This window comes from Bombina bombina, chromosome 3 (genome assembly GCF_027579735.1).
Source record: "Bombina bombina isolate aBomBom1 chromosome 3, aBomBom1.pri, whole genome shotgun sequence".
Lineage (NCBI taxonomy): Eukaryota > Metazoa > Chordata > Amphibia > Anura > Bombinatoridae > Bombina > Bombina bombina.
In genome coordinates, this window is record NC_069501.1 from 460746562 (window position 1) to 460762654 (window position 16093).

The 16093-nt window shown below is 37.3% G+C and overlaps 1 protein-coding gene across 1 annotated transcript in view; it reads right to left on the bottom strand.

Moving 5' to 3' along the window:
* The window catches only part of NFASC (neurofascin), a 278247-nt gene that overhangs the window by 101774 nt on the left and 160380 nt on the right, over positions 1-16093 (bottom strand). Inside the window, exons 5-7 of the mRNA XM_053706693.1 lie at positions 15599-15795; positions 5834-5956; positions 4034-4204 (exon numbers count right to left, since the gene is read on the bottom strand). Of these exons, the coding sequence (XP_053562668.1) occupies positions 4034-4204; positions 5834-5956; positions 15599-15795 (491 nt within the window). The remainder of the gene's footprint in view (positions 1-4033; positions 4205-5833; positions 5957-15598; positions 15796-16093) is intronic.

The window sequence follows — 16093 nt, forward strand, 5'->3', positions numbered from 1 at the left end:
AAGTTTAAATCATCACACCCTTAGAGGTAGATTTAGCAAATGTCGGACGGACATGATCCGCTGTAGCGGATCATGTCTGCCCGACATTGCTAAATACCGACAGCATAGGCTGTCGGCATTTAACATTGCACAAGTATTTCTGGTGAAATGCTTGTGCAATGCCGTCCCCTGCAGATTGACGGCTAATCCGCTAGCAGGGGGTGTCAATCATCCCGATTGTATCTAATCGGGATGATTGCAGTCCACCACCTCTGAGGTGGCTGATGAGGTAAGGAGCCCCCTACGACCACTGCTTCTTAACTTATATTTCCCGCGAGCCTGAAGGCTTGCACGGAAACAGCAGCATACGCTTAGGGGGATATTTATCAAAGCGTCAACTACCAATTAAATAAACTAAATTACATATTAAAAAACCCTAACACTAATAAAATTATTTAAATATACAATTAAACATTATTACAAAGTACTAAATTACAAAAAAAAACACTGTTACAAAAAATAACAAACACTAAATTATGAAAAATAACAAACGAAATTATCCAAAATAAAAAAGTTACACCTAATCTAATAGCCCTATCAAAATAAATAATCCTCCCAAAAAAAAAAACAAAAAAAAAACCTAGCCTACAATAAACTACCAATGGACCTTAAATGGGCCTTTTTGTGGGGCATTGCCCCAAATATGTAAACAAAATACAAACACCCCCCAACAGTAAAAACTCTAACTTTAAAAAAAAACCTAAGCTACCCATTGCCCTGAAAAGGGTATTTGGATGGGCATTGCCCTTAAAGGGGCATTTAGCTCTTTTACAAGCCCAAACCCTAATCTAATATAAAAACCCACCCAAAAATTTTTTAAAAATCTTAACACTAACCCCGGAAGATTCACTTACAGTTCTGAAGTCCCGACATCCAGGTGGAGTGGAGAAGTTTTCATCCAGGCGGCGATGTCTTCATCCATCCAGGCGGAGGAAGTCTTGATCCAAGCGGCATCTTCTATCTTCATCCCTGCGGCATGGAGCGGGTCCATCTTGAAGCCATCCGACGTGGAGCTCCTCTTCTTACGGTCGCTACCGTAAACTGAAGCTTCAATGCAAGGGACGCGATTCAAGATGGATTCCTGCATTCCTATTGGCTGATTTGAATGTTAAATTCAAATCAGCCAATAGGAGGCGAGCTTCTGAAATCCTATTGGCTGTTCAAATCAGCCAATAGGATAAGAGCTACTGAAATTGTATTGGCTGTTCAAATCAGCTAATAGGATGAGAGCTACTGAAATTCTATTGGCTGTTCAAATCAGCCAATAGAATTTCAGTAGCTCTCATCCTATTGGCTAATTTGAACAGCCAATAGAATTTCAGAAGCTCACCTCCTATTGGCTGATTTGAATTTAGCACTCAAATCAGCCAATAGGAATGCAAGTGACACCATCTTGAATCGTGACCCTTGCATTGAAGCTTTAGTTTACGGCGGCGACCATAAGAAGAGGAGCTCCGCGTCGGATGGCTTCAGGATGGACCGGCTCCGCACCGCAGGGATGAAGATAGAAGATGCTGCTTGGATGAAGACTTCTTCCACCTGGATGGATGAAGACATCGCCGCCTGGATTTCGGGACTTCAGAACTGTAAGTGGATCTTCGGGGGTTATTGTTAGAATTTTTTGGGTGGGTTTTTATTTTAGATTAGGATTTGGGCTTGTAAAAGAGCTAAATGCCCTTTTAAGGACAATGCCCATCCAAATGCCCTTTTCAGGGCAATGGGTAGCTTAGGTTTTTTTTAGAGATAGGGTTTTTATTTGGGGGGGTTGGTTGGGTGGTGGGTTTTACTGTTGGGGGGTGTTTGTATTTTTTTTACATCTTTGGGGCAATGCCCCACAAAAAGGCCCTTTTAAGGTCCATTGGTAGTTTATTGTAGGCTAGGTTTTTTTTTGTTTTGTTTTGTTTTGTTTTGTTTTTTGATAGGGCTATTAGAGTAGGTGTAACTTTTTTATTTTGGATAATTTCGTTTGTTATTTTTCGTCGTTTAGTGTTTGTTATTTTTTGTAACTTATTTTTTTTTTTTTGTAATTTAGTACTTTGTAATAATGTTTAATTGTATATTTAAATAATTTTATTAGTGTTAGGGTTTTTTTTACATGTAATTTAGTTTATTTAATTGGTAATTTTATTTAATTTTAGTATAATAGTTAGGGTAGGTTAATTTAGAGTTTAAAATAAGTTTATTTTAATTCTACAGGTAAGTTTTAATTTATATTAAGATAGGGATCTTGTAATTTTAATTTAAAGTTAACGGGTTGTTAGGTTTAGGGGTTAATAGCTTAAAGGGACAGTCAAGTCCAAAAAAAACTTTTATTTTTCAAATAGGGCATGTAATTTTAAACAACTTTCCAATTTACTTTTATCAACAATTTTGCTTTGTTCTCTTGATATTCTAGTTGAGAGCAAACCTAGGAAGGCTCATATGATAATTTCTAAGCCCTCTAATCACATGCTTTTGTATTTGCTTTTCACAACAGGGGAGAGTAGTTCAGGTAAACCATATAGATAACATTGTGATCATGCCCGTGGCTAGTGGCAGACACTGCACTAATTGGCTAAAATGCAAGTCAATAGATAATAACTAAAAGTCATGTGATTAGGGGCGGTCAGAAGATGCTTAGATACAAGATTAGTCACAGCAGTAAAAAGTGTATTAATATAACATTGTGGGTTATGCAAAACTGGGGAATGGGTAATAAAGGGATTATCTATCTTTTTAAACAACAAAAATTCTGGTGTTGACTGTCCCTTTAATTTAGTTTTTGACGATGTGGGGGGCTGACGGTTTAGTTAGTGGTGGTGATGTGGGAGGCCAGAGGTTTAGGGGTTAATAAGTTTATTTAGTGGCAGCAGTGTCGGGGTTAATACATTTTATTTGTGTCGGCGATGTCCGGGTGGCAGATTGAGGGTTTTTAGACTCAGGGTTTATGTTAGGGTGTTAGGTGTAAATGTAACTTTTTTTCAAACATAGAAATCAATGGGGTATATTTCATTGTCTTGCAGAATCGAACATAAGCTTTCGTTGATTTCAGAATCCAATTGATTTGTATTGCATCCGCGGCTTCAAGGGTGGCGGTTCTAAAACCAGGTATGCTGCATCGGAATAGCCGCGAGCGTACCTGTTAAATGTTTGATAAATTGGAAAAAGGGTCAAATAGAGTTGAATGTGTATTCAGAACATCTGTAATGACGTAAGCATCAATCTGCGTCGGATTGAGATTGCGGGATCGTTTGTTACGTCACAAATTTCAACATTTGCAGATCTTGACGCTTTGATAACTAGGTCGGATCAATCTCGCAACAATAACGATGCGGAATTCCAGCGTATTTTCCGTTGACGCTTTCATAAATAGGCCCCTTAGTCTTTAATGAATCACATTGTCATGTTAACGTGGACAGCATTCTTACACTATCAATTGTTTGCTTTAATTTCTTTTATATGTTTATTATTTTTAATGTCCTGCTTTTCCATATTGAAAACAGTGTAACTATAGTTGTGCTTATTTTATATGGTTAAACTCTCCGAAAGAAGTATTTTAAAACAGATTAATCTAATATTTATTTTTCACTTGCTGGGCTGGTGAACAATTTAAAAAAAATATATAATTTAATAATTTAATAACTTTAAATTAGATATTCTTAAGCAATATAAGTGCTAAATACCTACATACATATACAGACATGTAGTATACATTATATCCAAGCCAAGAAATAAGGAATAGTTAAGTGCATAGTGGTGGTTTATTAAAAAAAAAAAAAAAATGGGAAGACGGAGTTCTATGGGGACATGGGGGGATCAGATAAAGGTCCTTAGAGGTTGCATTGTTGCCCTCAGGCTAAATAATACTGTGCTACTCTTTTACCAAAGGTTTTGCTATGCAATGAGATCATTTCTTTGGGGAAAAGTAGCTACTACATTTTTTCATGAATTCTACCTCAGATAGATGGATAGATAGATAGTATAAATTACACATACAGTGTTACAAACCACTTACTGGTCAAAACTTTAAGACTATAAGCATTTTTCTGCTGTATGGTGTGTGTGAAATGAGAGCGTGCATTGCAGCTGTAATCAGTCAAAGCATCTTCTCGTAGCACATTCGAGAAATATAGGTCCCCATTCAGTCCCTGGGACACCCTTTTGTCCTGAGGGATAGATTCCATGGCTATAAAAAGTAAGAAAAGAGAAAGGATTTTGTGTCAAAAGAACCATAAACTTAAAAAAAATACATCAGATAATGGTGTCTAAATCAGTTAAACAGCTGACTTGAAGAAACATCTCTCTCTTTTATAAATGCCAATCAGTTATAAACTTAACAACTTGTTTGCTTTTTCCAGGTCAGTTTAAAATTATGGTAAATCCTAGTGGTTTTAAACACTAGGATTTATCAGTGCTACAAATAAAGGGGACTTAAAGTCATGGGGGCCAATTTACTAATGTGCAAGCGGACATGATACGATGTAGCGTATCATGTCCGCCGCACATTGATAAATGCCAACAGCATACGCTGTCGGCATTTATCATTACACAAGCAGTTCTTGTGAACTGCTTGTGTAATGCAGCCCCCTGCAGATTCGCGGCCAAACGGCCGCTAGCAGGGGTGTCAATCAGCCCGATTGTATAGGATCGGGCGGATTGATATCCGCGGCCTCAGAGCAGGTGGACAAGTTATGGAGCAGCGGTCTTTAAACCGCTGCTTCATAACTAGTGTTTAAAGTACAAATTAAACACACTTTCCTGACTATAATTATACAAATAAATCTAGACATACATTTTTACCTGCAAATATTTTTAGTTACAATTTTTTAAAATAAAAATAAATAGGATTCCCAGCTGTCCTCCACAAAAATACTAGACAATCTGCCGGTGACTGTGCGCAATGGTAGGTGGGAGTCACACAATGCCCCCCTAAAAGCTATACCTTTGCCCCCACTCTGAATCCCCAAATGTATATTTTTTACAACTGAACAGTAATTTTACCCCTTGGCTGTTAAATCAATCATTTTTACCTCTCTGGCTGCCAGTAACATATGTAATCAGAAGTGATTTTACCCCCTTGATTGCTTGTCACGTCTTCTTTCTGTTCCATATTTGTAATGCATTTAATTTAGGCATATGAATGCTTTCATTTTTAGCTAACACTCAGGGACTTTAAAAAAACTGGACATTTAAGTGCCCAGTATTTTTGGGAAGATTTTACTGAACAGCTTGCTAAAACACTGGACTTGTCCGACTGAACACTGGACACCTGGCAACCCTAAGTACAAAGTAAGATGAAAAGATGTTTTAACTGAATTTGTACTCAAAATTGCGTTTAATATTCCTTTAACGCAATATGATTTTATTAAGTAGTGACTTCCAAATGTTTTTGTTTGGGGCAGTTGATGTATTTATATATGTTTAGAAGATTCCAACAAAATTACATAAAATGAAAATGTTGTGAATTAAGATGTAAATATAAAGAATATTAAATCACGTGTGTCTTTAAAAGTATATGATCAAGGAAATAGGACTGATATTTGACCAATTAGTTCTAATTATGTTGTGATACACTCATTTATTGGTTCAGAGAACTCAGGGTACCCTGACATACATTTCTAGAAGTGATATTTTTAATATATAAATATTCAATGACAATATATAATTTTTACAACCATTTTCCAGAAAAATAAACATTTTAAAAGGGTCTTCCCCGTATGTAACTTTCACTCTTATTATTTGTTTATTTTAATTTATATTAAGAGCTTTCCTTGATTAGAACTGGGAATATCTACATTAAGGTTACTAAACTTACCACTGCTCATCCAGAATATAACAGGAGGAGGGAGCCCTGGGGGAGGGTTGCACTGCAGGATGAGGGAGGCTCCTTCATTCACTACTACAGGGTCCAGACTTTCCTTAGGCCACAGGGGAGACCCTACACAGGGAAGACAAATATAACACAAGTGTGGGGAAAGATGAAGAAAGACCACAGGAAAATGTGGAGGAAGACAATGGATATTTTCTATACATTTCTGCCATGGACAATTAAAAACAATGGCGGGAGATTCACAAGCGTATATGCATTTCACTTATTCATTTGTAACCTTGAGCTCTCTGATATTTGATTCACTGTGCAATGTGGCGTGAAATGCGTTCACCATTGTGCTCAGACTCAAAATGCCTAGTAGACTGTGACTCCCTGTATTCTATTATAATCCATGACTCCCAACAGAATGCCCGCACCCCATGCTCTGTAACTTCCTGGGCTTTCTGCTATATCACTTTATGCACCCCTTGTTAAAGGGACAGTCGACTTCAAAAATGCTATTGTTTAAAAAGATAGATAATCCCTTTATTACCCATTCCCCAGTTTTGCACAGCCAATATGGTTATATTAATATACTTTTTACCTCTGTGATTACCTTGTATCTAAGCATCTTCTGACAGCCCCCTTATCACATGACTATTTATTATTATCTATTTATCTATTGACTTGCATTTTAGCTACTTAGTGTAGTGTTGTGCACAACTCCGGGAGAGAGCACAATGTTATCTATATAGCACACATGAACTAGCAGTCTCTTCTTTTGAAAAGCTAATAAAAAAGCATGTGATAAGAGGCTGTCTGTAGTGGCTTAGAAACAGGCAGACATTTAGAGGTTTAAATGTTATAAAGTATATTAATATAACAATGTTGGTTTGTGCAAAGCTGGGGAATGGGTAGTAAATGCGTTCTCTATCTTTTTAGACAATAACAATTATGGTGAATTAAGTAAATCTTCTATAACTATCATATGTTCTAATATGCTTTCCTGTCTATAACATATGTTCCAATATGTTCTTAAAGGGACACTAAACCCACATTTTGTTATTTCATGATTCAGATAGATCATGTAATTTTAAGCAACTTTCTAATTTACTCCTATTATCAATTTTTCTTTGTTCTCTTGCTATCTTTATATAAAAAGCAGGAATGTTAAGCTTAGAAACCAGCCAATTTTAGGTTAAGCATCATATATAGTGCTTGCTTATTGGTGGTTACATTTAGCAAACCAATAAACAAGCATAACCTAGGTTCTGAACCAAAAATAGGTCGGCTATTAAGCTTTACATTCCTGCTTTTTAAATAAAGATAGCAAGAGAACGAAGAAAAAGTGATAAAAGGAGTAAATTAGAAAGTTGCTTAACCCCTTAGTGACCAGACCACTTTTCCATTTGTTGACCGTTTGGGACCAAGGCTATTTTTAAATTTCTGCGGTGTTTGTGTTTAGCTGTAATTTTCCTCTTCCTTATTTACTGTACCCACACATATTATATACTGTTTTTTCTCACCATTAAATGGACTTTCTAAAGATACCATTATTTTCATCATATCTTATAATTTACTTTAAATTGTTTTATAAAATATGATGAAAAAATGGAAAAAAACACAATTTTTCTAACTTTGACCCCCAAAATCTGTTACACATCTACAACTTCCATAAAACACCCATGCTAAATAGTTTCTAAATTTGGTCCTGAGTTTAGAAATACCCAATGTTTACATGTTCTTTGCTTTTTTTGCAAGTTATAGGGCAATAAGTACAAGTAGCACTTTTCTATTTCAAAACCATTTTTTTCAGTTAGCGATAGTTACATTGGAACACTGATATCTGTCAGGAATCCCTGAATAACCCTTCACATGTATATATTTTTAAAAAGAAGACAACCTAGGGTATTAAACTTGGGGTATTTTGATTATTTTTTTGACAAAAAAGTAATTTAAGAATACATTTACGGAGAATGTTAAAGGGATTATGAAGCCAAATGTTTTCTTTCGTGATTCAGATAGAGCATGAAATTTTAAGCAACTTTCTAATTTACTCCTATTTTCAATTTGTCTTCATTCTCTTGGTATCTTTATTTGAAATGCAAGAATGTAAGTTTAGCTGCCGGCCCATTTTTGGTGAACAACCTAGGTTGTCCTTGCTGATTGGTGGATAAATTCATCCACCAATAAAAAAGTGCTGTCCAGAGTTCTGAACAAAAAAAAAACGCTTAGATGCCTTTTTCAAATAAAGATAGCAAGAGAACGAAGAAAAATTGATAATAGGAGTAAATTAGAAAGTTGCTTAAAATTGCATGCGCTATCTGAATCACGAAATAAATAAATTGGGTTCAGTGTCCCTTTAAGGGTTACTGCCAAATAATACCCAATATGGGTTCAGCAACATCTTCTGAGTACAGTGATACCATCCGTGTATAGGTGTGTTGGGATCTCAGGGGGCTAAAAGGCCTTAATTTTAGGGGGCGCATTCCAGTTTTCCAACTTGGAATTTTCACATCTGTCATCATGCACTCATGTCCTATTTGGGTAATTTCTGAAGCCAGCCAATGTAATTTACCCCATCAAACCATATATTTTTGAAAATTAGACACCCTAGGGTATTTGAAATGCTGGCATTTTAACACTTTCCATGCACTAATTCAACCACCAGTCTTTGTCAAACTTTTGGGTAGTCATTATTTTATGTTATTTTTCACACACATTGTAATTTAGGCATGGATTCTTAGTTCATGTTATGTGTTACTGCCAAAAACACCTCAATATCTGTTCAACAACACCTCCTGAGTACAGTGATACCATTCATGAATAGGTTTGTTGGGTTCTCAGGGGGCTAAAAGGCCTTATTTTTAGGGGGCACATTCTAGTTTTCCAACTTGGAATTTTCACATCTGTCATCATGCACCCATGTCCTATTTAGGACATTTCTGAAGCCAGCCAATGTAATTTACCCCATCAAACCATATATTTTTTGAAAATTAAACACCCTAGGGTATTTGAAATGCTGGTATTTTAATACTTTCCATGCACTGATTCAACCACCAGTCTTTGTCAAACTTTTGGGTAGTCATATTTTTGTGTTATTTTTCACACACATTGTAAATTAGGCATGGATTCTTAGTTCCTGTTATTTGTTACTGCAAAAAAACACCTCAATATGTGTTCATCAACATCTCCTGAGTATAGTGATAGCACCCATGAATAGGTTTGTTGGATTCTTAGGGGGCTAAAAGGACTTATTTTTAGGGGGCACATTTCAATTTTCCAACTTGAAATTTTCACATCTGTCATCATGTACCCATGTCCTATTTGGGACATTTCTGAAGCCAGCCAATGTAATTTACCCCATCAAACCAAATATTTTTGAAAAGTAGACACCCTAGGGTATTTGAAATGCTGGCATGCTGGTAACACTTTCCATGCACTAATTCAACCACCAGTCTTTGTCAAACTTTTGGGTAGTAATTTTTTTGTTTTATTTTTCACACACATTGTATTTTAGGCATAGATTCTCAGTTCCTGTTATGTGTTACTGCCAAAGAACACCCCAATATTTGTTCAGCAAGAGATCCTGAGTACAGTGATACCACCTATGCATAGGTTTGTTGGGTTGTTTGGGGTTTGCAAAGTCAAACTTCTGACATGTGTTTGTGATTTTTTCAAATTTAACATATCTTCTTTGACTATCTTCTTTTGGGGGGATTTTCTACATACCCAAATGTATTTGCTTACCATGAACGTGCATATATTTCAGAAGTTGAGACCCAAAGGTATTGTATATGGGGTGTTTTGATGCCTTTGATGCAACTGTTTTAGCCAAAAAAATTGGAGAAACTGTGTGGTGGTATTTTCTCCTTTTTACACACACAGTGCTTTTTGACTATGATTTAGGAGAGCCTGTTGTAAGTTATTGCAAAAAAACACTCCAGGTTGTTTTCTGCAAGACCTCCTGAGTACACCTATGCCCCCCATGCATAGGTTTGCCAGGATTTTGGGAAGGTTCTGTTACAATTTTATGAATTGTAAATTTAGTTAAAAGTGAGAGTATTTCTTCTGATAGGCCTATCTTTAGTTTGGAGCCTATCACATACCCCATTTTTATTTATTGCCATGAAAGTGTATATTTTTGAAATGTTGACACCCCAAGGTATTGTATATGGTGTGCTTTGATGCCTTTGATGCAACTGTTTTAGCAAAAAAAATAGCAGAATGTGAATGGTGGTAATTTTTCAATTTTCATTTTTACACACACATTGCTTTTTGACTATGATTTAGGAGAGAGTGTTGTAAGTTATTGCAAAAAAACACTCCAGGCTGTTTTCTGCAAGACCTCCTGAGTACGCCTATGCCCCCCATGCATAGGTTTGCAAGGATTTTGGGAAGGTTCTGTTACAATTTTATGACTTTTAATTTTAGTTATTAAAAGTGAGAATATTTCTTCTGATAGGCCTATCTTTAGTTTGGGGCCTATCACATACCCCAGTTTTATTTATTGTCATGAAAGTGTATATTTTTGAAAAGTTGACACCCCAAGGTATTGTATATGGTGTGCTTTGATGCCTTTGATGCAACCGTTTTAGCCAAAAAAATTGGAGAAAGTGTATAGTGGTAATTTTTTACTTTTCATTTTTACACACACATTGCTTTTTGTCTATGATTTAGGAGAGACTGTTGTAAGTTATTGCAAAGAAACACTCCAGATTGTTTTCTGCAAGGCACCCTGAGTACACCTATTCCTCCCATGCATAGGTTAGACAGGGTTTTTGGTAAAAAACAAAAAACAGCCCCAATTTTAGAACTTATAAAAAATAGTAGTGAAATGTAAAAATCTGGCACAGTAAAAGTAAAAAACAAACAAAAAAAAAACTCTAACAGTGAACATAACCACAAAAAGAATAACAGCATTTTTTTAATTTTTTTAAAATTAACCATTGTATGATACCGCTTGTAGCAGTCCCCAATGCAGATCTAGGCTGTCCAGGGCAATAAGGACAGTAATATATGGTGTCCCTTCTCTGCCCATCCTTGGTACAGACTCTGCATTTTTAGTGGTTTCTGCTTTGTGGAAGTAGGGGGGGGGGTTAAAAATAAAATGGGTAGCCCCAATTCTGCTCTCTCCCATCACCGCCTGGGGAGCAGGTGCATCTTGGTACAAAATCCCCGAAATGATCTGGAGCTGAAATTGTAAAAAAGTCAGTTTGATTTCGGGGTTTGCTTTTTTGAACAACAAAAAAGCATTGTGGGTTGCAATCTGCATTAAGTAAATTGCAACCTTTTTGTACCAGGCCCTTGTCTTCCACATAATTAGGTAGGGTTGCAGCAGCTGATCTGCCAGATCAACCCCACCCATATGCCGGTTATAAGACTTGATGCACACTGGCTTCCTTATGATCTCAGCTCTGTCACGTACAGAGACCGCCACCATCCTCTCTGTGTGAATGGTGGTAAGAAGGTATACATCCTTCTTGTCTCTGTACTTAAGTGCCAACAGCTCCTCTTGGCGCAGAGCTGAGGTCTCCCCCCTTTGCAGCAGGGTGCATGCAAGTTGTCCTGGGAAACCTGCGCGGTTCTTTTTAATTGTACTGCAAGCAACTGTATCAAAGCAATACAGTAGCTTGAACAAAAAGACACTTGTTTAATAATTATCTAAGTACAAGTGATACCCTTTGTTCATTAGGGGTAATATCAGGTCCCAGACAATCTTGCCAGTGGTTCCCATATGTTCTGGGCAACCTGGAGGGTCAAGGTGGCTATCCTTTCCCTCATACACCCGGAAGGCCTGATTATACCCAGTCTCGCTTTCACAGAGCTTATACACCTGTACCCCATACCTGAAGCGCTTGGAAGGAATATACTGCTTGAATCCCAGCCTTCCCTTATACTTCATCATGGATTCATCAATGCATATTTTCTTTCCAGGTGTATAAGCCTCTGCAAACCTGGCAGCAAAGTGGGTAATCAGGGTGCGGATTTTATACAGCCTGTCAAACTGGGGATGCTCCCTAGGGGGGCAGAGGCTGTTGTCGGTGAAGTTCATGAAATGAAGAATCATTTCATACCTCTTGATCGACATATTCTGGGAGAAAATGGGGGTAGAGCAGATGGGGCTACTGCTCAAGTAAGAGCGAATGGAGGGTTTCTTTATGATGCCCATCAGCATAGTAATGCCTAGATTTTTTTTTAATTCTGGCACATTGATGGGGGCCCATTGCTGCTTTGCCAAATATGTTTCAGGCTTTGCAGCATGGAACTGATGGGCATATAAATTAGTTTGGGCGACAATGTTCCCCAATACATCATTGCCCAGAAACACCTACAGAAACTGTTGGGGGCTAAATCCTGCAACATCCATATTGATGCCAGGTTTTGCTGTGAAGGTGGGATATCTGGCCTCTGGAGATGAGGTGTTACCCACTCTTCAGCGGCAACGGCAGCAACACGCCTCCTTCTGGCAGGGGGGGGGGTGGCAGGGGGGCTAGCAGGGAGGCTAGCAGACACAGATACATCACTATCAGTTGAGACTGCATCTAATGATGTATCTGAGCATATGGCAGGGTCAAAATTGGGTTCTGAGTCAGACATAGAGGCATCTGACTCTGATGCAAGGATGGCATACGCCTCCTCAGCACTATATATTCCCTCTGACATTATTTTATCTGTCACAGAAAAAAAAGTTACTAAAAAAAAAATCCACACAAAATTTAAATTTAAATTAACTAAATAGCTCTGAAAAGAGCCTTTGGTTCTCACAAAAAAAATACTAAAAAAATGAACCCTTAAACAAATGCACAGACAGCAAAAAAGTACAGCTATGCTACTGCCAGTGTATTTATAGTGATCACTGGCAAGCTAGGGGTTAATGGCTCTGAAAATTAAATTAAATTAAACTAGCTAAATGGCTCTGAAAAGAGCCTTTTGGGTCTCACAAAAAAATATTTACTAAAAAAAGTTAACCACTAAAAAAATGCACAGACATAAAAAATGTGCAGCTATGCTACTGCCAGTGATTTATAGTGATCACTGGCAAGCTAGTGGTTAATGTCTCTGAAAAGAATCTTTGTTTTTTTATCAACTATATGAAATAAATCTCTCTCTCCTAAACACAGATCTTTCTCTCTCCAACAAAAACGCAAGTGAGGAGAAGGAGGGAGATCCACACTGATCAGTGTCAATATTAACAAATATTTACATGATCAGACAAATGGGATATTTTATCATCATTTTTTTTTTAATTGTGGCAAGCTCAGATTGGATGACTCAGATTGGATGACCCTAGCCTGCCCCTATGATGAGGCAGGCTAGGGACACCCCCAGAGGCCCCATGATGCACTGGGCATCACCATCTTTTAAGCCTCATGGGGGTGGGGGAGAGGGGGGGCTATATGGCTTATTTTATTTTAAATTTTAATTTTATTTTCATATTATTTTTTTATTATTATTATTACTAAGTCCCTTGACCCACCGAGGCACTCAGCACACAAGCAGAGCATCAGAAGCCTGTCCGATCACTTCCGATGCTCTGCTAGACTGCTGGGCTCCATGTGGAGCGAAACCGGAAGTGATCAATCGTGGGGGAGTGATCAATCCAGGTCCCGGCAGTCAGGAACAGTATTGCAGGATGCCTCGACATTGAGGCATCGCTGCAATACTGTTAGAGCAGCTGGAAGCGATCGAGATCGCTTCCAGTGCTCAGATTAGCCGACGACGTACAGGGTACATCCTTGGTCGTTAACAACAGTTTTTTGCAGGACGTACCCTATACATCGTCGGTCCTTAAGGGGTTAAAATTGCATGCTCTATCTCAATCATGAAAGAAGAATAAAATGGGTTTAGTGTCCCTTTAAAGGGCCACTAAACCCAAAATCTTTCTTTCATGATTCAGATAGAACATACAAATTTAAACAACATTACAATTTACTTCTATTATTTATTTTGCTTCATTTTTTAGATATCCTTATTTGAAGAAAAAGCAATGTGCATGGGTGAGCCAATCACATGAGGCTTCTATGTGCAGCAACCAATCAGCAGCTACTGAGCATATCTAGATATGCTTTTCAGCAAAGATTATCAAGAGAATAAAACAAATTAGATAATAGAAGTAAATTAGAAAGATGTTTAAAGTTGCATTCTCTTTCTAAATCATGAAAGAAAAAATGTGGGTTTCATGTTCCTTTAAGTGCTTCCCTGTCTATAACTATTATATGATCTCATATATTCTCAAATGCTTTCCTGTCTATAACTAGACATTGCATAGCCTTCCAGCTGGAATCCAGTTATACTGTTACAATGCCTAATTAAACTGTGTGTGATGCTGAGAAACGCGTAGCATGTATAACATATACACCTTTTAACTCAAGCATGGAGTTCTGACACATGGGCTAGTGTGCTTAGACACTAGAATCATTCAGCATGCCTGACTTAGCACAATGTGTGGATATTCTACACTAGGAGGTGCCCTTCTTTTTTGTTCTATATTTACAGTTATCCTCTGATGGGAAGTAATGGAAGGAGCTGCCACTTTTCATCCCTTGCACCTCTGGCTAGGGGTCATTGGAGTGTGGATTACCTCATAGAGACTGTCCTTAACAACATGTAGAACAGCTGCCAGGCAAATAGTGTGCTCGTGACGACTGTGGAAATCTGCCAATTCCATTGGAACAATGTACAACACGAAAATGTCCACAGCACACCTTGCTTAAAAAATGTCTTTATTGACAAATGAAAGAGCAACGTTTCGTGACTACTGTCACTTAATCATGCTATCAATATATAGCATGATTAAGTGACAGTAGTCACGAAACGTCGCTCTTTCATTTGTCAATAAAGACATTTTTTAAGCAAGGTGTGCTGTGGACATTTTCGTGTTGTGTATAGAGACTGTCCTTAACGTCATTCCCCTAATGGACTGGTATATTTATATTTAATCATATAAGGTAACATTATTTGTGGATTTATATAGTGTGTCAAGTTCTATTTAGCGCCCTCTATCTGTTATCTTGATCACTAAGTGTTTTTGATATTTAATTAAAGTTTTTGTCTATAACTATTATATGCTCTCATATACTTCCTTATCTATAACTATTATATGCTCTCATATACTTCCTTATCTATAACTATTATATGCTCTCATATACTTCCTTATCTATAACTATTATATGCTCTCATATACTTCCTTATCTATAACTATTATATGCTCTCATATACTTCCTTATCTATAACTATTATATGCTCTCATATACTTCCTTATCTATAACTATTATATGCTCTCATATACTTCCTTATCTATAACTATTATATGCTCTCATATACTTCCTTATCTATAACTATTATATGCTCTCATATACTTCTTTGTCTGTATCTCTCATATACTCTGTGACTCCATGTGTCCTTTTACTATGCAGGTCCAGCTGTCCCCCGGTACATCCTAAATTTTCTAGTTTGGTTATTTCTTATATCTCACTGTTGTGTATTTTTTCATTTTTGGTTTCTTTTTATTTTCTGTTCTCAACGATTCCCAGTGACAACTGTTCTGTTGCACCTGACCCTTTGCTTGGTAAATCTAATGAAATTCTTATGTATTCTGGTTAGTAATTTACTAAACTCCTGATGTACACTCTCCTCTGTGACTCAATGCCCCCTCTCTCTGTCACAACTCTTCTCTGTTTTGCAAATACTTCCCCTATGATTCCTATCCCTTATAACATGATAAATAAATTTTATTTGCCAAAAATTGGCCTTTGCTCTTTTACTTACTGGAGACTTGCAACAAGATTTTGTTGGAGAGGGCCGTCCCATGCTTGTTGCGAGAAAAACACTGATACTCTCCTTCATAATCCTCAGGTCGCCCTCCGCCATGGATATCTATAAGCAGAGTTCCTGATCGTTTATGGAATGAAACTTTTGAGTCCTTGGCCACATTGTAAAATCTTCCATTACGTGTCCATGAAAACCTAGAGACAAAGTTATAGGTTACCATTCATGGAGTGACCCAAGTACCTCCTTGTAGCACATGAGATTTTTATCAACAAGAATTATGTTTTACATTCTAAGATTACCAACCCCCCAACTCCTTGCAGAAAACTAAATTATGACTATGTTTATGCCCTATGATCTCTTCCATCCCTGTGGTATGTTCATCACCCTGGGGAACCCTCACCATCACCTATATCTAGACTATAATGTGACAGATGAATTTATCCTGTCTGTCTCCCATTACTGATTTTGCATGTTTTTATAGCTGGTGTCCCT